Source organism: Equus przewalskii, chromosome 5 (genome assembly GCF_037783145.1).
Source record: "Equus przewalskii isolate Varuska chromosome 5, EquPr2, whole genome shotgun sequence".
Classification (NCBI taxonomy): Eukaryota; Metazoa; Chordata; class Mammalia; order Perissodactyla; family Equidae; genus Equus; species Equus przewalskii.
The window spans coordinates 19,772,920-19,798,717 of NC_091835.1; the positions used below are offsets into that span (position 1 = coordinate 19,772,920).

The 25,798-nt window shown below is 40.2% G+C and overlaps 1 protein-coding gene across 5 annotated transcripts in view; it reads left to right on the plus strand.

Annotated features, from left to right (window-relative positions):
• Positions 1–24,355, plus strand: part of GIGYF2 (GRB10 interacting GYF protein 2) — a 132,573-nt gene extending 108,218 nt beyond the window's left edge. Inside the window, exons 24-30 of one of the 5 annotated variants that reach the window (XM_070618636.1) lie at positions 8,886–9,008; positions 12,150–12,356; positions 12,485–12,690; positions 13,881–14,035; positions 15,848–16,050; positions 18,421–18,565; positions 22,517–24,355. In XM_070618636.1, the coding sequence (XP_070474737.1) occupies positions 8,886–9,008; positions 12,150–12,356; positions 12,485–12,690; positions 13,881–14,035; positions 15,848–16,050; positions 18,421–18,565; positions 22,517–22,584 (1,107 nt within the window). In that variant the 3' untranslated portion in view covers positions 22,585–24,355. Of the gene's footprint in view, positions 1–8,885; positions 9,009–12,149; positions 12,357–12,484; positions 12,691–13,880; positions 14,036–15,847; positions 16,051–18,414; positions 18,566–22,516 lie in introns of all 5 variants that reach the window. The other 4 variants (XM_070618637.1, XM_070618638.1, XM_070618639.1 and 1 more) reach the window with 4 other exon arrangements.
• The last annotated feature ends 1,443 nt before the right edge of the window (positions 24,356–25,798 follow it).

Sequence of the window (25,798 nt, forward strand, 5' to 3'; positions counted from 1 at the left end):
TCCAACCAGTTAAGGTATACACTTCAGTGGTTTTTAGTATATTCACACACGTGTGCAGCTATCTCAACACAGTGGATTTTAGAATGTTTTCATTACCCACACCCCCTGCAAAAAAAACCCCTTTTAGCTGTCACACCCTACCCCCTAGTTTCCCCAGCTGTGAGATAGCCGTAATCTACTTTCTGTCTTTATAGATTTGCCTATTCTAGACATTTCAGATAAATGGAATCATATAATAAGTGGTCTTTTGTGACTGACTGCTTTCACTTGGCGTAGTGTTTCGAAGGGTCACTCATTGCTGTAGCATGTATCAGCCCTTCGTTCCTTTTATGACTGAATAATACTCCGTTGTATGGATATGTGAAGTTTTGTGTATCCATTCATTAGTTGACGGACATTTGAGCTATTTCTGCCTTTCGGCTGTATACTACTGCTATAAAGATTCGTATACGGGCCTTTGTATGTGGATGTATGTACCTAAGAGTGGAATTTCTGGGTCATGTGATAACGATGGGTTTAAGGGTTTGAGGAACTGCTGGGCTTTCTCCCAAGTGGCTGCACCGTTTTATGTTCAGTGTGTGAGAGTTCAAGCTTCTCCACATCCTCATCAACCTGTGTTACCTGACTGTTTGATTATAGCCGTCCTAGTAGGTGTGAAGTGATACCTCCTTGTGGTTTTGGTTTCTATTTCCCTGATGACTGATGATGTGGGGTATCTTTTCATGTGTTTATTGGTCATTTGTGTATCTTCTGTGGAGAAATGTCTATTCAGATCCTTGGGCTATTTTTCAACTGTGTTATTTGTCCTTTTATTATTGAATTATAAAAATTCCTTATATATTCTAGATATAAGTCCCTTATCAGATGTATGATTTAAGAATATTATTTGGGTTGTCTTTTCACTTCTTTGATAGTATCCTTTGATACACAAAACTTTTTAATTTTGATAGTCTAATTTATCTATTTTTTCTTTTATTGCTTGTATTTTTGCTGTCAGGCCTAAGAATTCATTGCCAAATCAGAGGTCATGAAGATTAACTCTTATGTTTTCTTCTCAGACTTTTGTAGTTTTAGCTGTTACATTTAGGTCTTTGATCCATTTTGAATTAATTTTTATAAATTGTGTGAGTTAAAGGTTGGACTTCATTCTTTTGCATGAGACTATCCAGTTGTCCTAGCACCATTTGTTGAAAAGACTCTTCTTTGTCCACTGAATGACCATGGGACTCTTGTTGAAAATCAGTTCACCAGAGACATATGGGTTCATTTCTGGACTCTGAATTCTATTCAAATGCTCCCTATGTCTTTCATTATACCATTAACACTCTGTCTTGATATTACTGTTGCTTTGTAGTAAGTTTTGAAATCAGGAAATATGAGTCTTCCAACTTTGTTCTTTTTTATTTGCATATTGTTTCAGCTATTCTGGGTCTCTTTCAATTCCGTATGAATTTTAGAATGAGCTTGTCAGTTTCTGCGAATCATCCAGCTGGGATTCAGGTAGGGATTGCGTTGATTCTGTAGATCAGTTTGGGGAGTTTTGCCATCTTAACAACCTTAAGTCTTTTGATCCATAAATATCAGATATTTTTTCTATTTATTTAGATCTTCTTGAATTTCTTTCAATGTTATACACTTTTCAGAGTGTAACTTTTGTACTTCTTTTGTTGAATTTATTCTTGAGTATTTTCTCCTTTTAGATGCTATTGTAAATGGAGTTTTCAAAATTTTCAGATTGTTGAAGTGTATAGATATACAATTTTTTTTATATTGAGCTTTTATTTTGCAATCTTACTGATCTGGTTTGTTAGTTAATAGTTTCTTAGTGGATTTATTAGGATTTTCTGTATGCAAGATCAGGTCATCTACAAACTGAGGTAGTTTTACTTCTTCCTTACCAATCTTTTATTTCTTTTCCTTGCCTATTTGCCCTGGCTAGAACCTTCAGTACAATGTTTAATAGAAATGGCAAGTGCGAATATCCTTGTTTTTTTCCTGATCTTGGGGTGGGGGGTAGGCATTCAATCTTTCACCATTAAATTTCTTGTTAGTTGTAGGGTTTTTCCCTATTTCTTCCTTGTTGAGCATTTTTATTGGGAAAGGGTGTTGGATTTGTTAAATGCTTTGTGTGTATTGAGATGATTATGTGGTTTTTATTTTCATTCTATCTGTATAGTGTATTATGTTAACTGATTTTCAGATGTTAAGCCAACTTTGGGTTCCTGGGCTAAATCCTACTTGGTATATAATTCTTTTTGTATATGTTGCTGGATTTTGTTTGTTAGTATTTGGTGAGGATTTTTGTGTCCATAAGAGATACTGGTCTATAGTTTTTTTTCCCCCATCTCTCTCTTCTTGTAATGTCTTTGCTTTTGGAGTCAGGATAATACTGGCCTTGAAGAATGAATTGGGGAATATTCCCTCCTCTTCTGTTTTTTTGGGGGAAGAGTTTGTAAAGAATTGGTGTTATTTCGTCTTTATTCTTTAAAATGGTGGAATTCAGTGGTGAAGCCATCCGGGACTGGACTTTTCTTTATGGATAGTTTTTTGATCACTGTCTTTACTTCTTACAGGTCTATTTAGATTGTCTCTTTCTTCTTGAGTTATTTTGGTAGTTTGTATCTTTATAGAAATCTGTCTTTTTCATCTAGATTATCTAATTGATTGGCAAACAGCTGTTCAGACTATTCCTTTGTATTCCTTTTTTATTTCTATAAGATCAGTAGTAATGTCCATATTTCATTTCTGATTGTAGTAATTTGAGTCTTCTCTCCTTTTTTCTTGGATGATGAAGCTAAGTCAATTTTGTTGATCTTTCCAAAGAACCAGTTTTTGGTTTCAGTGATTTTTTTTCCTCTGTTTTTCTTTTCTTTGATCTTTATTCTTTCTTTCCTTCTGCTTGCTTTCAGTTTGCTCTTTTTTTTTTTTTAAAGTATCTTAAGGTAGAAAGTTTATTCATTTGAGATTTGTCTTTTTCTCAGTATAGGCATTTGCAATTATAAATTTCCCTATAAGTATTGCTTTAGCTGCTACCCATAAGTTTTGATTTCCTCTTTGACCCATTGGTTATTTAGGAAGTGTTTTAGTTTCCACTTATTGTGAGCTTCCAAAATTTCTTTCTTTTACTCATTCTAGTTTCATTCAGTTGTGATCAGAGAACATACTTTGTATTATTTCTATTCTTTTCAATAAATTATTGAAGTTGATTTTATGTCTTAGCATGAAGGTTTACTTCTTGCATACAGTTTTACTTTCTTTAGGTCTATCTTGGCAAATGTTCCATGTTCATTTGAGAAGAATGTATATTGTACTTTTGTTGAGTGTTCTATAGATGTCTGTTAGGTCTAGTAGGTTTATAGTCTTGTTCAGGTCGTCTGGTTCCTTGTTGATCTTCCACAAGTTGTTTTGTCCATTATTGAAAGTAGAGTATTGACATGTCTTAAGTATTATTGTTGAATTGTCTAGGTCTCCTTTATTTCTGCTGTTCCTTTCTTCGTGTGTTTTGGTACTCTGTTATTAGGTGCGTATAAGTTTATAATTGTTAAATCTTCCTGCTGGATTGTCATAAAATTCCTCTTTATCGCTAGTAACATTTTTTTGTTTTAAAGTATGTTTTGTCTGGTAATGGTATAGCAACTCTAGCTTTCTTATTGTTGCTGTTTGCCTGATGTATCTTTTTCCATCTTTTTACTTCCAATCTGTTTATATCTTTGAATATAAATTGTCTCTTGTAGACAATAATGTAAGTGGATCTTATTTTTTTATCTAGCCTGATAATTTCTGCCCTTTGATTGGATTCTTTAATCCATTCACATTTAATATTATTGGTATAGTTGGATTTATGCCTGCCATTTTACTTTGTTTTTTATGTCTCTCCTTTTTGTTTCTCTATTCCTCCTTTACTGCTTCTTTTTTTTCCACATTAAGTATTTTCTAATGTAGCATTTTAATTTCTTTACTGATTTTCATCTATATATATTTATTTTTAGTTATTTCCTTAATAGTTGCTGTAGGGCTTATCATATACATCTTAATTTATGAGAATCAACTTCAGATTTATTCTTAATTAATTCTAGTTTGACATAGAAACACTACTCTCTTACAGCTCTATTCTCTTTTCCCCGTTTTTGTAGTTTGTTATAATGTTATATCTGTAAGTGTTATAAACACAGTAACACACTGTTACTTTATATATAGAGAAAAAGAACGATATATACGTAAAGCTTTTATTCTGTAACTTTATCATTTCTACTTCTCTTCATTTGTCCCTGTGGATTCAAGTTACCATAGAGAGTCATTTACTTAGCACAGTACAGCTTTGTTCCCACTTACCTCTATTGTGTTGTTTATGGCAAACATGTTAGATTTCTATATGTTATAGGCCCAACCATACATATACATTGTTTTATACAGTTGCTTTTCTTTTTCATTAATTTTTTTGCTGAGGAAGATCAGCTCTGAGCTAACATCTGTTGCCCATCTTCCTCTTTTTTTGTTTGACAAAGACTAGCCCTGAGTTAACATCTGTGTCAGTCTTCCTCAACTTTATATGGGGGTTGCCACCACAGCATGGCTGATGAGTGGTGTAGGTCCATGCCTGGGATCTGAACCTGTGAACCCGGGCCACCAAAGCAGAGTGCACTGAATTTAACCACTATGCCACAGGGCCGGCCCCTACAGTTGCTTTTTAAAATCAGTTAGGAGAAGAAAGAAGAAATATGCATGTATTACTATCTTTTATAATTACGTAATTACTTTCATTGGTGCTCTTTGTGGATTCACATTCCTTGCTGGGGTCACTTGCTTTCAGCCTGAAGAACTTCCTTTAATATGTCTTGTAAGGTAAGTCTCTTAGCAACAAAGTCTCTGAATTTGTGTGGGAATGTCTTTATTTCACCTTCATTTTTGAAAGATAGCTTTACTGGGTATAGAATTCTTGCTGACAGTTTTTGCTCTTTGAGGACTTTGAATAAATTATCCACTGCCTTCTGACCTCCATTGTTTCTGATGGGAAGTCAGCTGTTGATTTTATTGGGATTTCCTTGTAAGTGAGAATTTGTTTTTCCTTTTGGTACTTTCAAGATTTTCTCCTTGTTTTTGGCTTTCAGCGTTTTTACTATGATAATATCTGCTTGTGGACCTCTTTGAGTTTATCCTGCTTAGAGTTTGTTAAGCTTCCTGGATGTGTGGATGAATGTTTTTCAGTAAATTTGAGAAGATTTCACCCAGGATTTCTGCTCTTCTCACTCCTCTCCTTCTTGTACTTATGTTACCCATATGTTGGTGCACTCAGTGATCGCTCACATTTCTCTAAGTCTCTCTTCATTTTTCTTCATTCTTTTTTTCTCTGTGTTGTTTGGTTTGTGTAGTCTCTGTTGATCTGTCTTCAAGTTCACTTTCTTTCTTTTGCCAGTTCAGATAGATTGTTGAGCTCTTCTAGTGATTTTTCATTTCATTTATTGTGCTTTTGAGCTCCAGAATTTCCTTTTGGTCCTTTTAAAAATAATCTCTATCTTTTGTTGATGTTCTTTATTTGATGTGACATTGTTATCATGGCTTCCTTTACTACTTTAATCATGGTTTCCTTTAGTTCTCTGAACAAGACTGACATCTTTGTTAAATCTGATATCTGATTGCACTCACAGGCAGTTTCTTTTGCCAACTTTTTCCCTGGTATATAGGTCATACTTTATTGTTTCTTTACATGTCTTATAATTTTTTGTTGGAATCTGGACTTTTTTGATAATACATTGTAGCAACTCTGGGTACTAGGTATTGGTGTCTCTCCCCCACTGCCGCTCCCCTCCCATTGTTATTATTTATTTTGTGACTAGCTGGATTAGTTTAGTGAAGTCCCATTTCCCTCCTCCTCTTTGCAGTAGTGTGAAGCTTCTGCTGGTGTTCCTCTGAGACTGCAGCATTGGATATGCCCACAGTCACTCTAGGATGACAGTGGTTTTGGCTAAGCTCTCTTTGAGAATCTTTTTCCATATCCAGCTGAGCTCCACTAATTGCTAGCTGGATTGCTCTATTGTTCTCAAAAGTACCTTGGGGCATAAATAGCTAGACTGATCTAATCAAAATTAGGCTTTGAAGAGATGCTTCCTGAGGTCTATGTTTGAGATGTGTTCTGACCCCTGGAGGACTTCTTCCAGCTCTTTCCTTGGTTCTCTGAGACTAAGTAGTGACCTGCAGTTTAGGCTGTATCTCCAATGAATCTACTATTCTTCTCCAGGTTGCCTTTCACTCCAACCTCCATGTTTTTTGAAGGTACCCTTAGGCTTAAACTCCTCGTCCTCCACACTGTGTTGCAAATGAAGTCAGTTTCTTCGGAAGAGGTTTAGAACTCTCTGTATTCCAGTCTCTTTGCCCCACCTCCATCCCTGGGCAAAAATCCCTGAGTCACAGCTCTGGAGCTGGGAGCAATGGTGTGCTTTTCTCTGAGTGACACCCCTGCTTTAGGAGTTGAGCCCTTGGGGAAGGGCAGCAGCCTCAGGTCTTCATGGCTTGCGTCTCCTGGTGTCATGGAACCTCTGCCTTTTGAGCTAGGGCAGTGGCAGTCAGGGTCCTATAGTCTAAGTACACTGTGTTCAAGGTAGTTTCCATCCCACAAGGGGGCACGAGGCATAAGAAAGGGGCCCCCACCTCTCACCTGTACTTTCCTGTAACTCCAGCTTTACAGCAGGGTAGCTGGAGCCAGAATGAGAAATGCTGATGTTGCACTCTTTCCAGGAAGGCAGCACTAACTGGCAGCTGAGAGGGGAGGAGAGGGAGGCCTGTGTTCTTGGCTGCACTCATCTGGAGTGGAGTTTCTGGCTGGCTGAGCTGGGATTTGCGACTCAGTGGGTCTTGGTGCAAGTACCACAGACTTTGTTTTTAGCAGATTTTCCTGAAGAAATGTTTCTTCATTTTCTGCATTCCCGTAAGACAATTTCCCGAGGCTTTAAATGGTTTTTGAAAAGTAATTTTCATCAGTTTTACTGAGGAGTGGGTCCATAGAGCTCCTGGTGCTGTCATACTGAAAGTGGGACACAATTGTTTTTTTAAAAAGTTAAGGTAGCAATGTCAGGGCAGAAAAGAAAAGGAGTAAGTTTTTTTAATCAATGAAGGATATTAGGCATTCAGGAGTCACAAAATGTGCCAAATTCCCTACTGTTTGCTTCTGATTTGGGAGAGAGTTGTTCTGAAAAGCATATTGACAAACGGCAGTTCTCTGAGTGGGCAGTACAGGATGTTGGTTCAACTGGAAAATGCCCTGAGGCAATGTTGATGGAGTGATGGGAGATTATTTCCTATGTACAAGTAAGACTAAGGAAAATGATAGCTATCTACAGTTTGTCTCTCATGTGAAGAAGACTTAGATTTGTTGTGCATTACTCCAGAGAGCAGACCCATGAATCATGAACAAAAAGGCCAGTGGAGTGTATTTTGGCACAGTAATGGGAAGGATCTCAGAGGTGCCTGCAAGGGGAATAGGCCATCTCAGGGGTTGGCACATCTGTGCCTGGTGCTGGCTGAGGTTCTACTGAAGAGAACTGGGGTTGGTTCCTGGGCATGGCTGGGTGACACATCCACTGGGATTTTAGACAACATTAGTGATTACTGGCTGATTGTATCTGCATCAGAATTGCAAAAATATGCAAATTCTCTGGCTTCACCTTTGGATCTTCTGATTCATTCAGTGGGGGCCAGGGCATCTGCGTTTTTAAAGTTCCCCCCCGGGTGATGCTGCCATGTTTGAGAGCTGTTGGCTTATTTGATCTTGATAAGCGCCTTCCACATATATCATTTCCTTTGGAGGAAAAGAGTTTGCGGTCAACTTTGCCTGCCTAGTCCCCCATCTTTCTCGCTTAGCTTCCCTCTGCACCCCTCCTGGACTCCAGCACAGGTGTGTTTTGAGAGAAGTGCCCCTACTACCCGTCACATTGGCCAATAAAGGTCAAGGATCGATTGCATTCAGTACTGTTGAGGGTACTCGTTGGAGAGCTGTTTGGTGATATCAGTGACAGTTTAAGCCATTTGTACTCTTATCCCATCAGTTCCAGGCTTAGAGGTTTCTACTGTAGAGCCGTTCTCTTTTGGGACTCTTCGGCATTTTGTTTGTTTTAATCCATGCTTATGTCTTATTTTTATTAAACATATCTTAAGTCTGGTTAGATTTGTTTCTTGTTGTTTTTAAGAGCCATAACATATCTTGCAATTTGTATCTTTTTCTGGCCTAGAAAGACCAAGAGATTCCCTTAGAATAATCAAGTTTTTGAGAACTTTAGTTATTCAGGACCCAGCTATTTACACTCTTATTTTAGTCAGTAATTTCAAGGGATAGGAAAAACAGAATTATTCATTAAAAACAGTATAGTGCTCATGACTGGAAGCTGTAGCCTTGTTAACTCTCTTTGATAAAAGACTAATTGAGACTTTCATGCCTGGTATCTTTCAATAGCTGCCCACCTCAGCTCTCCCTTCAAAAATCTTGTCCTTACCCTTACCCTGGAAGGTAACATCATGTCCTTTATTGCCTCCTTGGATTAAAAATTTAGTGATTGTTTTGTTTACTCCTTTCTCTTCATGGCTCTGTATTGCTTGTATATATCAATGCCAGATGTGACAAATTTGCAATTCCAAAATGGCAGATCAAATAAAAGTGTATTGTGTGTGTTTTGAGTTTTAAAATCTCAGGTTTGGGGTAGTGACAAAAAATGTAAGTAAAATAAGCTAACTGACTGGGAGAATAGTGTGTAAAAGGATTGAAGAAGGAAACTTTCATTCAGTACTGTAAATGGATGGGGGAAACGTGAATATTCTGGCTGTGCGTTGTGCATTATTGCCTCTTTGTTTCCTGTCCACAGTTCCTCATGAACTCTCCTGCCTTCCTTTTTCGTTAGCTTCCCTCTTCTTCAACATGGGGCCAGCAGTCCAATACAACAGCGTGTCAGTCCCAGGCAACACTGTCTCTGGCTGAAATCCAAAAACTAGAAGAAGAACGAGAACGGCAGCTTCGAGAAGAGGTAAATTTTCAAACTAACAGTGGTCTGGTCAAACGGTGCTCCAGAAGAGCTGGTGTGCATTATGGGTCAGTTGTTACTCGAGATAGTTATCGTGGTCAGAATTGGTATTCATTATGAAACTCGGTAACCTATAATTTGGTCACTCTGGCAAATTTGAGGGATTTAATAGGAATAACATTAAGACTGGGTAACATAAATGTTCAGTTACCTTAGACATTTTACCACAGCTCTTGAGAGGATAGCTCATAAATAAAACTATGTGGGTTTTTCAGAATTGTGGGTGAGTTTTGTGCATTCTAAACATCCTTTTATAAACTTAAAATATGACAGAAATAAAGTCTCTCTGCTGGTAAGTCTGTATCCTGTAGTTCATCATTTGGATAGGAAGGATACAAAAGAGTGAAAGGGAGGAAAAAAAGGAAGAACACAGTTCTTGACAGACGGGAGACAATGAATAAGTAAAATGGTTTGGTTCAGTGTGCCTTTAGGTGCTGTATTCATCCATCCATCCATCCATCCATCCGTTAGATATTTGCTGAGTACTACTCAGTGATAATTAGAGTCTGGGGATGTAGCTGAGTCTAAAACAGACAAAATTCTCTGCTTTCGTAAAGCTTAACCTCTAGTTGAGGGGACATGTACAATAAAAATTAAGTAAAACATAGGACGTACTAGAAGAGGATTAAGTGCCAGTGAGAGAGAGAAAGCGGGAAGGGGGCTAGAGAGAGGATTGAGGGTTGGGGCTGGTGTTGGTGGTGGTAGTGATTGGTTGTGTAGTTTTAGGTAGTGCAGGCTGGGAAAGCCTCTCCGAAAAGGTGGCGTGAGTCTTGGCTTGAAGAAAGTGCTTTATGTGGACCTGATGTGAGTCAGAGCAGTCAGTCTGTTAGAGAATGCTAGTTGTCAGTTTTGAATCTGGGTGTTATGATTCACCAAAGGCCCTGGGTACACAAAGAGAAGTGGGAATTGTCTGTACATATTCACCATGTAGTGTGCTTGACGTCATCCAACAAGTTAAAATGTTTCCTCACCTAAAAATTACCTTATTTATCACCCTCTTAAAAAAAAAAAGACTGTACTTTCTCTGAAATCATTTTTCTTTTCTAAAATCTTATCAACAAGTGGATACAGAGTATATCTTCTCCCCTCAAGGCTAGAAAGTGTTCCAATAATTTTGGTCTCTGCTGAATAAAAGAAAGATAATAGTGGTCATTAGAGTTGGGATCACAGATCTTTTCCTCTTCCTCTTTTTGTCAGAAGTTAATCATTGCATCATTATGTTTTCATTTGATTAATTTTCTTTGAACCATTAAGTCTTCCTGTATCCTTCAAAAGGTATAAAATGCCACTCAATAGATACTTCTCACATAGGGGAACCTAAGATAGTTTTATTTCATCTTTTCTCTGGAGGTGTCCTATCCAGGACCCTCTAATCTATTCAGATCTGGCCTCTCCTGGGTTGTTGAGCAGCGGTTGTCATTCTTATCATTTGCATGCTACCCTCCTGGACTGATTTTTATTTTCTCATATTTTATCTCCTGTTTTCCATCTTGGTCTTTTTATCTTTTTTGATGGGGCATTTCCTCAATCTTACCTTTCAGTCCTTCTACTGAACTTTTAATGTACGCTATTTTATTTTAAATTTCTCTGAGTCCTTATTTTGATCTCTAATGGTTTCTTTCAATAGCCTCTTATTCTTGTTTCATTGAAGGCACCATCTTATCTCTCTTAAGAATATTACTTACTGATAGCTTTTTGGAAAACTAGCTCCTGTTTCCCTCTGTCTCATTTCTGTCCCACTGAATTTTGTTTGTTTGACTTGGTCTTTGGCTTTTACCTTGGAACCTTATGTCACATGTCTGTTGATCATGGACTTTTTCTTCATATTTAGGATAAGGCACTAAAAAGCTGATGGGAGGTTCTCGTATACAGTAGTCCCCCTTATCCAGAGGGATACGTTCCAAGACCCCCAGTGGATGCCTGAAACTGTGCATAGTACTGATTTTTTCCTATATGTATTTTTTCCTACACGTACGTAGTTGTGATGAAGTTTAATTTATAAATTAGGCACAGTAAGAGATTAACAACAATAGCTGGAAATAAAATAGAACAGTTATAACAATATATTGTAATAAAAGTTATGTGAATGTGTGGTCTCTCTCTCAAAATATCTTATTGTACGGTACTTACCCTTCTTGTGATGGTGGGAGATGATAAAACGCCTACATGATGAGATGAAGTGAGGTGAATGGTGTAGTCATTGTGACATAGCCTTAGGTTACTATTGACCTTCTGACAGCACATCAGAGGGAGAATCACCTGCTTCTGGACCTTGATTGACCACGGGTAACTGGAACCACAGAAAGTAAAACTGTGGGTGAGGGGGCCCTTCTGTATACGATATCTCATTGAGCTTTGCTGTAATGGTCTCTGGCTGGACTCTTCTGTTGGTGCAGTTTCCCCCGTATTTTAGTATCTCTAGTTGTATTCTCCTTTGCTGGGTCAGCTTCCCCATAGATTAATGTATCAATCTGGCTCAGGCTCTCTAAAGAGGAAGTTTTAGTTTTCTGCTGGCTAGAGGGAGAGATGGCTGCCCAACTGCATCAGGTAGAGGAGGTAGTCTGGGGTCTACTTCTGCTGTTTACAGACTTTCAGCCCATCTTCTGTTGGAGATACCCATACCTCTAGTTCCTGAGCTTTCTGCATGAATTGGCCTGTTTCTGAGCTTCCTTTACCTAGGTTTCACCTTACTGGGTGTGTTATATTGGCTATCATTTGTCTGCTTTCCAGCTTTTAAAATCTGTTTTGTTCTCTTTGTCCGTATGAGGTTTATGCTTTTAAATATATATATATATATATATTTTTCTGTAATATGGGTAGGGCTTTGGGAAGTAAACATAGGTATTTCATTTCTGTGCTTAACCAAAAGCCCTACTTAGTTTTTAAGAAGTAATTCTGCGTTTGATCTTTTTATTCTCCTCTTAGGTACCTCTGGCAGTTTAAATCTTTATTTGCAGCAAAAGAGTTAACCCTGTCAAGTGTTTAGTTTTGTATAGCTACTGTGTATTTGCATTCCATTTAGTATACTGGATATTTGTAACTATAAAACCAGATCCTGGGCTAGCTTCTATTTTTGTGCAACAGCAAAGGCGCCAGCAGAGGGAATTGATGAAAGCTCTCCAGCAACAGCAGCAGCAACAACAGAAACTCTCAGGTTGGGGGAATGTCAGCAAACCCGCAGGTACCACGAAGTCTCTTCTGGAGATACAACAGGAAGAAGCCAGGCAAATGCAGAAGCAGCAGCAGCAGCAGCAGCAGCACCAGCAGCCAAATAGAGCCCGGAATAGTACGGTAGGTTGCTTTTCCTAAGCAGTCGTTGGATGGATGATGTTATAAGTTATCTTTTCTGACTATTGTGGACTCTCTTTTTATCTTTTAATATTGTTAACCATAATCATTTGTCTCTTTTTCTTTAACAGCATTCCAACCTGCACACCAGCATTGGGAATTCTGTTTGGGGCTCAATAAATACTGGTCCCCCTAACCAGTGGGCATCTGACCTAGTCAGTAGTATCTGGAGTAATGCTGACACTAAAAACTCCAACATGGGATTCTGGGATGATGCAGTGAAAGAGGTGGGACCTAGGAATTCAACAAATAAAAATAAAAACAACGCCAGTCTCAGGTAGGGCTCAAAATGATCAAACCTCTGTTCCTTGGTGGGTTGGGGGATGGGGCATATGAAGAGTGGGATATTGGCTGGGCAGGGAAAGGTAGTTATTTAGTTTTTTCTTATTTTCATCTGTGTACAAGCACGTGAGGTCATAGTTTAGTGATTGCTTTCCTCCCCCTGGAAACACATCTATGTTATGACTAGGAGCTCCTTCTGCTGCTGGGCACTTAGTCCATTACCTGTCACGTGGTAACCACTTAATAAATACTAGGAATAGTATATTTTCGTTGTTGTTGTTGTTGAACATTTCTCTAAGGTATTCTCTAGACCTTAGCATTTTTTTCCTAGTTTATATTTTTAAGTTACTTATACTATAATGAGTATTATAAACACCTCTGTAATGGCCTTGAGCCTATTTATTTTTATGACAAATTAGTTACATTTTGCCTTCATCTTTCTTTCCTTAAGTATATAGTGCTGTTGAATGAGCATGGATTTTAGTGTTAAATACATCAACTCAGATCCCAGCACTACCACTTATTAGCTGTGTGACCTTGGGCAAAAGGGAAACTCTTTGAGCCTCAGTTCCCTCATCTGTAAAATGAAGATAACAACAACTTCCTGAGTGTAGCTGGAGAGATTAAATGAATACACCTGAAGTAGTCAGTAAAGTGCCTGGCACATAGTAACTACTTAATAAATGGTAGTGTTGTCAGATTGTTTCTTCTCGCTTGAGGGCCTAACACCTTGTGAGGAGGACCCTAAATATCCGTCAGTTTATTGAGCATCTTTGCCAGGCACTGTGCTCTCCCTTTGTGTACAATGTCTTTATTCCTTGTGATAACCCAAAGCAGTTAGTACTATTTTACAGATGAGAAAACTGAGGCTTAGCAAAATTAAAAAGTACAGAAGGACATATAGAAATAATTTAATTATTTCTCTGAAAAGAAGCCCTATATTCACAAACTAGAATGTACTAGTTCAGGATGGATTTTTAAGAGGTTATTGGGTAACCACCCCCCCCCCCCCCCCCGCAAATCCAAATATTTGAATTTTGTTTTTTTTTTCTTTCTTGGAGCCAAGCATTGGATTTCTGGTCAGCCATCCAGTGTTGCCAAGACATTATCTGTTTATGGTGGTGTAGTATAATCATACAGTGACAGTTTCCGGGACTATAATATCGCCCTATTGTTTTGCTTTAGTAAATCTGTAGGTGTGTCTAACCGGCAGAATAAGAAAGTAGAAGAAGAAGAAAAGTTGCTGAAGCTCTTTCAGGGAGTAAATAAAGCCCAAGATGGATTTACCCAGTGGTGTGAACAGATGCTTCACGCCCTTAATACGGCAAATAACTTGGATGGTAAGAACTGGGGAGGGAAACCCAGCATGTAGAATGGCAGAGCAGAACCCACAGAGGAGTTGGCAAACTGGAATTATGGGCCACAACTCAGGAGGTGACATCTCAAGGAGGTGAAGTCCTGCACCTGCTGTAAGAACTTGACTCTTTAGTAGTATTGTGTATAGTATGACTTGTGAGAAAAGTCCTGTAATACTCTGCTCGAATAGGTTATCAGTGGTTGCCAAAAAGTAAATGTTATCTCAGGCTGTCGTATGCTGTACAGGACAGAGGTGGTCATAGTTCCATGCTGCTCATTTTATGGGGGACATTGCCAGCCAGACCAAGTCCTAAGGAAGGTAACTTATAGGGGAACAAAGGTCAACCAGGGCAGGAGAAGGTTGAGGTGGTGTGAGATCTCTCCCTTCCTCCTTTGGGGCGGGGGTGGGAATCATGTGACAGAGCAAGTAGACTTAATCTGTGTGGGAGAACACTAGGACCAATGTGTGGAAGTGAAAAGGTTTCAGCACAATTTGAAGAAAAACTTGCTAACTATTAGCTGTTCACAAAGAGAATTCTCTGCTTAGATGGAAGTGAGTTCCTCCCTCACCTCCGGATGTTTGAACAGAGATGGGTCAGCTTGGTGTGGAAGGGGTTACCATAACTGATAGGCTCTGTTGAACTAGTCCGCTTTGCATGTCTTGTCTGAAACCAAGGATCTCTTAAAAACGGAGCAGTAAAGGAATTAAAGAGTTCCCTTGCAGTGTTGTAACAATATCTAATGATCTGAAACAGCCAGAGAAAACGATAGTAAATAAGAGTAATGGCTGCCATCCATTAAGCACCTACCATGTGCTAGGCACTTTCTAGGGATTAACATGTGTTATCCCAGTTTTTAAATTTTTGTAGCAATTTTATAAGATACCATTGCAACATAGGTGATATTATCCCCATTTTATAAATTAGGAAACGGAGGCTCAGAATGGTTAAGGAACTCATCAAGGTCACACAGCCAGCAAATTTCAGAGTCAGGTTTTAAGCCCATATCTGTCTAACTCTGATACTTGTGCTTTCCTCCTACACCACACTGCTTGCATGTTCCATTTGACTTCTCTCTAAACGTGTGATGTCTCAGTGAAGTGAAAGGAGGGTATGGCTTTATCTTTAGTATCTGTCATGGTGCCAGGCACACATTATAGCATTTAATAAATTTTGAGGGGGCCGGCTCCGTGGCCGAGTGGTTAAGTTCGCTTGCTCTCCTGTGGCGGCCCAGCGTTTGGATCCTGGGCGCGGACATGGCACCGCTCGTCAGGCCACGTTGAGGTGGCGTCCCACATCCCACAACTAGAAGGACCTGCAACTAAGATATACAACTATGTACTGGGGGGGTTTGGGGAGATAAAGCAGGAAAAAAAAAAAGAGATTGGCAACAGTTGTTAGCTCAGGTGCCAATCTTTAAAAAAAAAAAAAAAATATTGATTGAATTTAAGAAAAGAAAGAATGAATCTCCAAATAGCTTCAGTCTAGGCAAGCACTTGTTTCAATTAACGTAACATTTAGTTTCTACCAACATAACATTTAGTAAAACTAAACATGCATGATCTGTCTTTGTTTGACTCTATACTATTTCAGATAATTTTGGGCATTGCAATGATAGCGGCTTCCCCTCACCATTTCTACAGAGTAGATTAAAAAATATTTAACATAATAGCTGCATACTTTTCAAGTTTCTGTCATTGTCTGTATTAGGTGTGACAATACATTGAAAACGAAAACTGATTTTTTGTGTGTGATATTTCATTGTTACTCTTTGTCTTCTCCTCCCTCGTGCTGCAGTTCCGACATTTGTTTCCTTCCTCAAAGAAGTAGAATCTCCTTATGAGGTCCATGATTATATCAGGGCCTATTTAGGAGACACCTCAGAGGCCAAGGAGTTTGCCAAGCAGTTCCTGGAGCGCCGTGCCAAACAGAAAGCCAGCCAGCGGCAGCAGCAGCAGCAGCAGCAGCAGCAGCAGCAGCAGCAGCAGCAGCAGCAGCAGGTATGAGGCAGCAGAGGGGCGCAGCGCCCCGAGAGGGAGTATTAATACCTGGAAATGTTGACAACCAGAGAAGTGAAAGTGCAAACAAAGACACCATTGTTTACATCAAATGACCAAAGCTTTTTAAAATGTGGTAGACTTGATACTTTCAAATTACATGTCCAGAGACCTTTGTGAATTTCCCAAATAGCAAATATAACCATTCTTTCTCTGTTAGGCACAACGGCCCCGTTTTTCTTGGTTCATGTATGTGTCTGAATCAAATTGCAAATTCCAACTTGCCACAGACCCATAAATTTGGTTTTGAATAGTTAAAACCTACAAATGTTAAATGTCCAGTGCTCAGGATACACTGTATCCAGTACTGACAGCACTGCAGCATGCCAGACATTTCGTGTGTTGTGGCTGAGGATGTAAGGTGCAGCCAATTCTCTTTATTTGTGGTAGTTATGTTCTGTGAGGTCACTGACAACAGTGAATTAGCGAATACTGAACTGTTTCCTAGAGGAAATACAGGGGTAGGTTTCTACAAACTTCTCGTCACGTTTTTCTCAGCCAATCACTATGTAACCGTGTTTTGTGTGCATTTCTGTTTAAAGATGCCTTATTTAATATATTGTTGATTTATTACCACTGAACTCGGCTGCCGATTGCACTATGTAACTCATGTTCAAATGAAGCTTATCTGACACATATATTTTGTCCATAAAGGCATGTCACAGCCTCCTTGCACTTAGAAACAGTAGGCAGCATTTAACACTTGGGGACCATTTTAAACAATGAAATCACCAACAAAAAGCTTAAAATTGTGAAAAACATGACACTAAATAGACTTAAAAAGATGCTTTTTGACGATATGAGAGCTGAGACAAGGAGGCAGAATATTGTCCTGTTCTGTCTCAAGTGGGAATGTGTGCCTTGGGCAACTCAAATTTTTCACTACTGTGTACCTGTGTGTGTCCAGAATGACCACAGAAGCACTACAAGGATCGTTTTTGGGGTTACGCATTATAGTGAGGAAGCGAATTCGGGAATATGGAATCTGAATAATGAGGATTGGTTGTACGAGTTTTCTGAAAGACAGATTGGTAAAGCTCATGGGGAGGCCTAAGAATATTCATATCCTGGGGCCGGCCTTGTTGCCGAGTGGTTAAGTTCACACGCTCCACATTGGCGGCCCAGGGTTTCACCAGTTTGGATCCTAGGCATGGACATGGCACGACTCAACAGGCCATGCTGAGGCAGTGTCCCACAAAGCACAACCAGAAGGACCGCAACTACAGTATACAACTGTGTACCGGGGGGCTTTGGGGAGAAGAGGAAGAAGGGGGAAAAAAGGGAAGATTGGCAACAGATGTTAGCTCAGGTGCCAATCTTAAAAAAAAAAGAATGTTCATGTCCTTTAATCCTATAATTCTTCTACTAGAGATAATGTTTGTTACAGGTCACTTCTGGGGATATGTAAGATACAGTGAGGTACAGGGCATTTAAAATCCATTTGGGTAGATGGGCTAACAGGGATCCACTGAAGGAAAGTGAAAGATGTAAGCATGAACAACACTGGATTTTAAGGATTCAGGAGAAGACAGAAGGCTCTTGCTTGGTGAAATGGCCACCTCTGTGTGCTGAAATAGGAAGCGGGAGGCCCAGCACACCACAGCCAGGCCTATCCTTCCAGTGTTCTTTCCCACTCCTCCCTCCCCCGCTACCACTACCCATGCCTTCAACTGGTTCATTGAATCTGATCCCAATTTAAAATTAATTACTCTAATAAGAGCAACAAGTATGTGTGAACGATTGATAGACTATTTCATAGTTCAACCAATTAGTGGAAAGTGTATGGATAATATTTTTTTGACCAGCTTCCTTCTCGGATTGCCAATAGGAATAAAGTACATGATATTAACTTTGTTTGGTAACATGTTGCCAGCTGGTGTGCAGCTTGTCCTCTCTGTCCGGGGGCCCAGAGAAGAAAGGAACCTTCCACTTTGGGTGGGTGAGGGGTGTAAATTGCCAGAGTGCAGAGGTCTCTTTGTGATTATTTGCTGTATATTTAATTTCCTAGTGGATGACAGATCCATGTATACTCAAGAGGTTTTGACCACCGTGTTCTCACAGCACGGTGGACACGTGGAGTTACCAGGACAGGCCTTGTGGAGGCATAGAGCTTAAATGGGATGTCGGAATCTAAGTGAAGGAAAAGGGCACCATAGTGGACTGCTCTTGGTTTCACTATTACCAGAATCCATGATAGGCTTTCTGTTTTTAAACTCATTCTTCATATGGTGAGGGGAAATCAACCATTTTCTTAGGGTGGCCAAGCCTGCATCCACCGTGTGACCTCAGTTGTGCCATCTTATTTCACAGGAGCCTGTGTGGGGGATGAACCACAGTGCACTCCATTCAGTGTTTCAGACCAATCAGAGCAACAACCAACAATCCAATTTTGAAGCCGTACAAAGTGGCAAGAAGAAGAAAAAGCAGAAGATGGTCCGAGCAGATCCCAGTTTATTAGGTGAGCGCAGGCCTAAAGTCTCAGCCAGGAATTCGGGGGGTGCTTGTTATGGCACTTAATGTATTGAGTCCCATGGTGGGATGTTGGTTTATGAAGGGAACTGTTTCTTAGCAAAATTAATTTTTTTAACCAGTTCAAAATAAGTAGTATTCACTGGGCATCTCAAGGCAAGAGCTGTGTCTCAGGTACTATATAGGGTGTAAGACAAGTAATTTATATTGTATGATGCTCTAAACTTTAAAGCCTTGTTTCATATTTAATATGAATTTCCTTTCAATTTAGTTGGCAAGTAGTGCTACTGGAGAACAATAAAAGTTGTTTAAAAACTTCAGTGCTGATTTATGTGGAAGTACCCCATAAATCCAATCAAGCGTTCAAAGAAAAGAACCAATATTTGTTGATATCCACTACTTATATGTCACATGAGTCTCAGAATTACTCTGCATTGTGCGGTGATGTTCCAGTTTTCCTAATGAGTAAACAAGGCCTAGAGGATCTAGAATACAGCTCTTCAGCAGTGGGACTGGGCTTTGAGAGCAGGCCTGTTTTCTTTCCATTCTCCTCTGCTCCTCACAGCTATTCTTGTCTAGTATCGAGGACCAGTGTCTTCATGCAAGGCAGCTTCATGGAAAAGGTGACCCCTGAAATGGGGCCTTGGCAGGAAGGATAGGGGAATGGTGTTTCTGGAATAAACAGCATAGACAAAGCTGATGGGCTGCCTGTGTTTGTTAAATTGCCCCAACAACCTACAGACAATGATGAAATTAAAATTATTCTCTATTTATGAACTTAAAATAGGCTATTGTAAAACCATGCTGTCTGGAATAGAACAATTATATTGGCAAGATGGCAGGTTGGGGTGTTGGCCAAGTTAGGAGGCTGTAGTATAGACCAGATGAAAGATACTAGTGGCCTAAAATAGGGTTTTGTTATTGGAGATGGAGAGGAATTAGATAGATTTCAGAAATTTAGGGGATAGAATTAGCTGGACAAGGAGAAAGGAAAGATTTGGGCAGCAGGATGGATAGTGTTGCCATTTGCTAACATGCTAAGTACTGGGAAGTGGAGCAGGCTTATGGGGAAATGGTGCGGTGATTAAGTGTTGGGTGAGTTGAATGTGAAATGACTGTGAGACCTCCAATGGAGATGCCCACGTGAAAGAACTGACAGCAACAGCAAGAGGTAGGTTGCAGCCCTCCTCTGCCCTTGGTAGACTCCATCCTTTCCTTCAGAGGTTTTCTGTCCTGGAGAAACCAAAATGTAAGGAACAGAAACCTGACTTTGAGGGTTGCCCTTTGGAATGGTACCTGAAAGCCACCTGGGAACATAGAAATCTGGTGAAATTCTGTTTTCTTTTGCCTATCTCGAAAGTTTATGGTAAGGATAGATGGAATTGTCCAAAATGTTATCCAGTTTTGACATAAATAGGTGAATATAGATTTGAAAGTGTTCCCTGAATGCTAATTGTGTGGGTTCTAGGTAAGAATGCCTTTGCTCTTTAGCTGTGGCACTGGAGGGTGGGCTCTCAGAGAAAAGCTGCCTCTGAAATGACGTACCGCTCTTTGGATTAAAGATTCCACCTGACCCCATCTCCTACTGCAGGCCCAAGACAGAAAGGGACTTAAAATCCCTTCAGAGGAGTGAGAGCGAGTTGTTCTGGGAGTAGAGGCTAAGTAATCTGTGTATCTAGAAGAAGGCAAACAGATAGAAGGGAAGTGACAGTGCAGCCACGTATGGAGGCAGCTCACCGGAGTGGGCGCCCACCTGGCCATTTCAGGAAAATTTCCGCTCACCTCAGTCTCCCTTTGGAAATTCCGCTAATAGTTACTAATTTCTGCCCCTTACCTCAAACTCATTTTCATTTATTATTATTTTTTAATTGATAGATGCCTTACTGATTTACAGATTGAGAAAAATTAATAAATATCCATCACTCCCAGTTCGCAATGCACAGAGTGAGAAAACAGATTCTAATTTGATCCAAAAACATCCGTTGAGAAAGTAATCATTGATCAAAAGAGAATTTTGCTTCTAAAACAAACCATCAGGGGGCCCCGCCTCATTTTAATGAGCATATTCTCCATTGTACTCTTGTGCCTGTCTCTAGTTTTTAGAGCTATCAGGTACCATTGTGAAGAAGCATCCTATACTTGGATATGATAAATATACACACACAATAACATTTTTTTCTCCAGTCATACTTTTAAGAACAGTCTCTCAAACCTTAAAGAAGTCATGTGAGAGAGAGTCTGTTGTTCTGACCTTTACAGAATGTAGTCTTTAGAGCCAAGCAGACTAGGCTTAAATCCTGATGTGTGTTGCCTTGGGTTTCATTATATCCCAGAACTTTACCTTCTGTCACCTGGGGAGGAGAAGGGCCTGCCTTACTGGGTTTCTATGACAGGTCAGTGAGACCCTGTCTGCCAAAAGCCTGGGAATCAACATGTTAGGGCAATGAATAAGTAACTTTTTTTATGACCCCAGCTGCTTCTCCCTTCCTGTCTTTACATGGTTAAAATTTAGTTTGTATTTTTATTTCATTTCCACTTTTATTGCATGTAGCTCATTATTATTTTTATCACATTTCATCTGTTCTTGAGATATATGTGAAGTCAAAGAAAAACCTGCTTCAGAATAGAGTAATAGTTCATTTCATAGACTGTTTGGCCTTAGGTTTTTAGACTTACCTAATTAAATCGTTATTTGAAAATATGAACACTAAGCCTTTCATTATTTTCAACAAAAAAACGTCTTGTGGGCTATGGGAGCAGAGTTGATGGGTGGAACTCCGGGTGGGGTTTGGAGTCCTGGCCTCTCCCAATATTAGGCCTCCCAGCAACTTGTACCACAGCTCACTTGGCTAATAAATAGGCATGTTTATGTTTTCAGATCAGGTTATTTTTGAGTCAAGATCATAGTATAGTTAAGCTGTTTTTATTATGTAAGGCATTTTTGTTTATTATTGGTACATTTAAAATGTGTACTTATTTGAAAACTTGAATATTAAAGAACAAAAAGGAGGGAGAGAAAACTTAAGTAATAATATTCACAGCACTGCTTTTAGACTGGAGAGCGTCGTCTGCTTGTTTTCTGCTGTTCCAGCAGCAGCTGACACAGTTTGGGGTTTCGTTTAGGGTAGATGAACTAAAAGTGTTTTGAGAGTCAATCATGCCAAGGAGGGCCTGTTAATAGTACTTTTATGAATCTCTGATTATGGAGTTTATTGAAAAATTACATACCTTTGGCTGCTGGCATTAGGTTTCAGACATCACTGGTGGTGTGAGTACGGCTTGTTGCCTGCAATGGCCATGCTCCTAACTACTTTTTTAGGCCAGATTACATTTTTCAGGTCTACTTAAAGTAGATTGAGTTGAATAAAGTCTTCCAATCTTTTTGTGCTGTCTGCTCTGTGATAGAACATCTGAGAGCTCTAAGGATCTTGTAGGAGGTCTGCCTTTCCCTTTCTCTACCCCTGAAGAGAAAACCTCTTGGCCAGCACTTTGACCAAGTTTTTGAGCCCTGGGGGGAAGTGTATTTCCAATAGTGAGTGTTGTTCTTGCCCTCCCCCCACCCCCATTTCTTTGAAGGTGTGTCTTCTGAATGAGCTTTCCCTCCGGGCCAGCCTGGCCGGGCCTTAATGCACACTTACACCCTAGGGTACTCTCAGGATTGTCTTAAGGCAGTGGTTTGCTATTCCTTTTAAGCAGTGATGCTGTTTTTTCTTTTCTATGATTAAATTATACCAGAATCCTAAGAAATAAAATAAAAGCAAAGAATCTCTCATTGGAAGGACAGAAAACTGCTGCTCTGACCTTTATCCTTCTTCCTTCTCCCTCCCTTGAGTACCCCTGTGGTCTGCTCAAAAGCAAGAGACATATTCCAGCCAACTGCCTGGAGTTTGAGCCACTTGCTGTCTGGGTGTGGTCACTCATTGCCAATCTCTTCCTGCAGGCTTTTCAGTCAATGCTTCATCGGAGCGACTCAATATGGGTGAAATCGAGACTCTGGATGACTACTGAGCACCTGCCCGTGGCCTGGCCTTCCCTCTCCTCTCTGCTGACCATGGATTCTCCACCTTTGGACACAACTCTTCCTCACCATTTACTCTCTATCACTCTGCAACAAATCACAGAACCGATCATCTCAGGCTTTTTCTTCTAGCCCTTTGTGTCCAAGATTCTTTAAACCGTTTTTGTTGGTGAGCATTTCAGACTGTAGATAAGTGGACCGGACCCTGTGTCTCGGGGGTGGCAGTGGGGATCACTCCCCAACAAGGCTGATTTTGGGCAGCACCTGTTTACTGTGCCGTGATTTCATCTGCTGTCTCCCAGAAAGTGTGTTGGGATCTGCCAATAGCAATTTACTTCCTCTTGTCACTTTTTTCCTTCTATTTTGTTTTTCTTCTTCTTTTTGTCTCCCCCCTCCCCCACTCCCCATAAGGGCAAGGGGTCTAAATGGTGCAATCATGAAGAGAGTTAATGGTAACAGACCTTGGCCAACAACAAAACGCCCATGGACTGTGACTTGAGTGTCCAACAGAGACAGTCAGAGCTTTCCCAGTCTGAAGGTTGCATTGCCACTGCTAACTTTGGGATTGCATCAAAGAGACCCTGAGTGGGGTGGAGTTTAGATTGGATTGGTTTGATGTTGCACACCCCTCACCTGTTCTTTCTGAGCATCCTTTCGGAGAAAGAATTCATTTTTTCTTCATTAGATAGTGACTTCCAAACAAGCTGACTTCTCCCCTGGCATACTCCAACCTGATTGGACAAAGGAAACCCTGTGGCCTGGGAGAGGGACTTATTCTTAATTTTTCTTTCTTACAAAAACTGATTTTTCCCATAAATATTTTTACTTCAGAGGACTAGGACCAGTTTGTTTTGGGCCTTTCTGCTGAAAATTTGTCTCGTTTAAGAGGCAGCTAGGATCTTTACCATATGTATGAATTTGTATAATTTCATTTTGGATAGGGATAAACTTTTGCTTCTGATAAAAGCCTGGAATTTCATCTGGTTCCTCAGAGCATTGCGTGTGTGTCTTGCTGTGGCCCCGAAAAGGTTTTGTTTAAAGATTCTGGAATGGCAAGTTACTTGCCTTTTCTGAAAAGAGAACATACAAAACCTGACCATCTTTAAGAGCTTCGTCCTTGGAAACCACTATACAGGAGAATGCAGTGGGGGAGGGGATGGGAGAGAACGGGCGACAGAAGCCTGCTTCCGGCTTCTAGCCATGGCCTCCTAACACCCCTTCACTTCGAACATAAACGTGTCCAAGCCCTATTTATAAACAAATCCTCTTCCTGCCTCCAGCAGCCCCCACAGAACATCACGTGGAATTGCCAATCACACTTTGGTCTGGAGCCATCGGGCCATCCATCCCTGTGTGAGAAGTGCTGTGGTTCGGTGGCTTCTGGTAGAGCACCTTTCTTTCTGTCGTCACTGCCTGAAGAAGGCTGGAGTTGCTCTGAGAGCGGTTTGGTTTTGGATGATTATATTTGGTTTCTATTTTTATTCTTTTGGATCACCATTCTCCCTATCCCTTCTTGCCTCCCTCCCTCCTAAACATGTACAATAACTATACAGAGACTGCTACAAACTTGTATATAGTTTTTGGATTAAATAGCATGAGGAGATGGGGAACCATTTAAAATTGGGACTCCTACTCTCCTTTGCTTTGTAAATTCAAAAAGTGGGGGGTGGGGAAGAGGGATAGTTAAAATGTTTACAAAACTTTAAGCTCCCTCGGAACTTTTGCCAGTGTGGAGGAAAATAAAAAAGAACTTAAATAAAACTTCGTGGTATTCTATGTGAGCGTACCTCTTGTACTCGCCTTTGTCAAGGCTGAGTTTTGCACTAAACTGTTCTCTTGGTTCTATGGAAAAGCTCCAGACACATGAGCACCCGAGACATGGAGGCAGCTGTGGCTTCCTCTGCCAGGCTGTGGAACACTGGCTGGTTCTGTATTTGAGAATTTAAGGTCAAGATAAACATGGGTAAGTTTGACCAGATGTCTTTCCTTCTTTGACTGTCCCTTTCTGCTGGCCTGGGGATCGTCTCCTGCCCTCACACCACAGACACACCCCTGAATGTGTCCCTCTAAAGCCTACCCACACCTTCCAAACTAGACTCTACTGTGTGCTTGTTCAGGGAAAATAAAAATAAATAAAACACTAACATTTGGGGGCAGGGTAGGCAGATTGGAGGGAGCAAAGTCATTTTGGTCATGGAACATTCCATTTGTTTAACTGGGTGCCTTGCTCCTACCTGAGGAATTTCCCACTTAGTGGAAAGAAGCCACTCTTCCCTAGGAATGTTTGTTTCTGAATCAGTTCTGATCTCTTTTTCACATTCTCAGTTCCTCACCCTTTCACTTCCAGCCACTACATTCTTACTCCTTTCTGTAAATTTATTTCCAAATTATCTGAACTGTTCCTGAGTTTTAAAGTATTTGTTTTGTACACTGTTTGCTTCCAGTTATTTTCGTTGAGAGATTTTAAAACATACCCAGTCAAGGTAGTTTGATAATGAAGACTTTCGCCAAGATGAAGACTTTCCCCAAGATAGTAGGTATTCTGGTTACTGTTGCTGCAGGACAATTTACCCCCAAGCTGGCTTACAACAACCCTTCTTTTTTGGTAGTTTTCTGAGTCGGGACTTTGGGAAGGGCTCAGCTGGGCGGTTCTTCCATGGTGTCTCGTCTAGTTGTGGTCAGATATCAGCTGGGGCTACAATCTTAGGAAGGCTAGATGACCAGACTGGCAGTTGAGGCTGGCCGTCTGGTGGGGACTCAGCTGGGTTGATGGTTAAAGGAAATGTGTATGTCCTCTCCACCATGGCAGCTTCTGGGTAGATGGACTTAGGTGGCAGCTGGCTTCCCCCAGAGAACTGGGCAGAGGCTGCATCACCTTTCTGACCTAAACTCAGAAATCACACAGTGTCACTCCTTTGACACTATATTCTGTCAAAGTAGTCACAAGCCCACTCATAGTCAAGGGGTTGGGAACATCCCCATCCCCTTTGATGGGAGGAGTAGTAAGGTGGCATTGTTAGAAGAACATCTGAGATGGGAGATACTGTTATGGCCGTTTTCAGAAAACATCTGCATAAAATGAGTTTATACATATAAATCAAGGAACTTTGTTTTCATTGGCTCTAAGTGGAGGGATTTTTTTTTTCTCTTTAATTTCAGGGTAGATAATTGTACTTCTGGCTTTATTTTAAATTATTTTCTTTT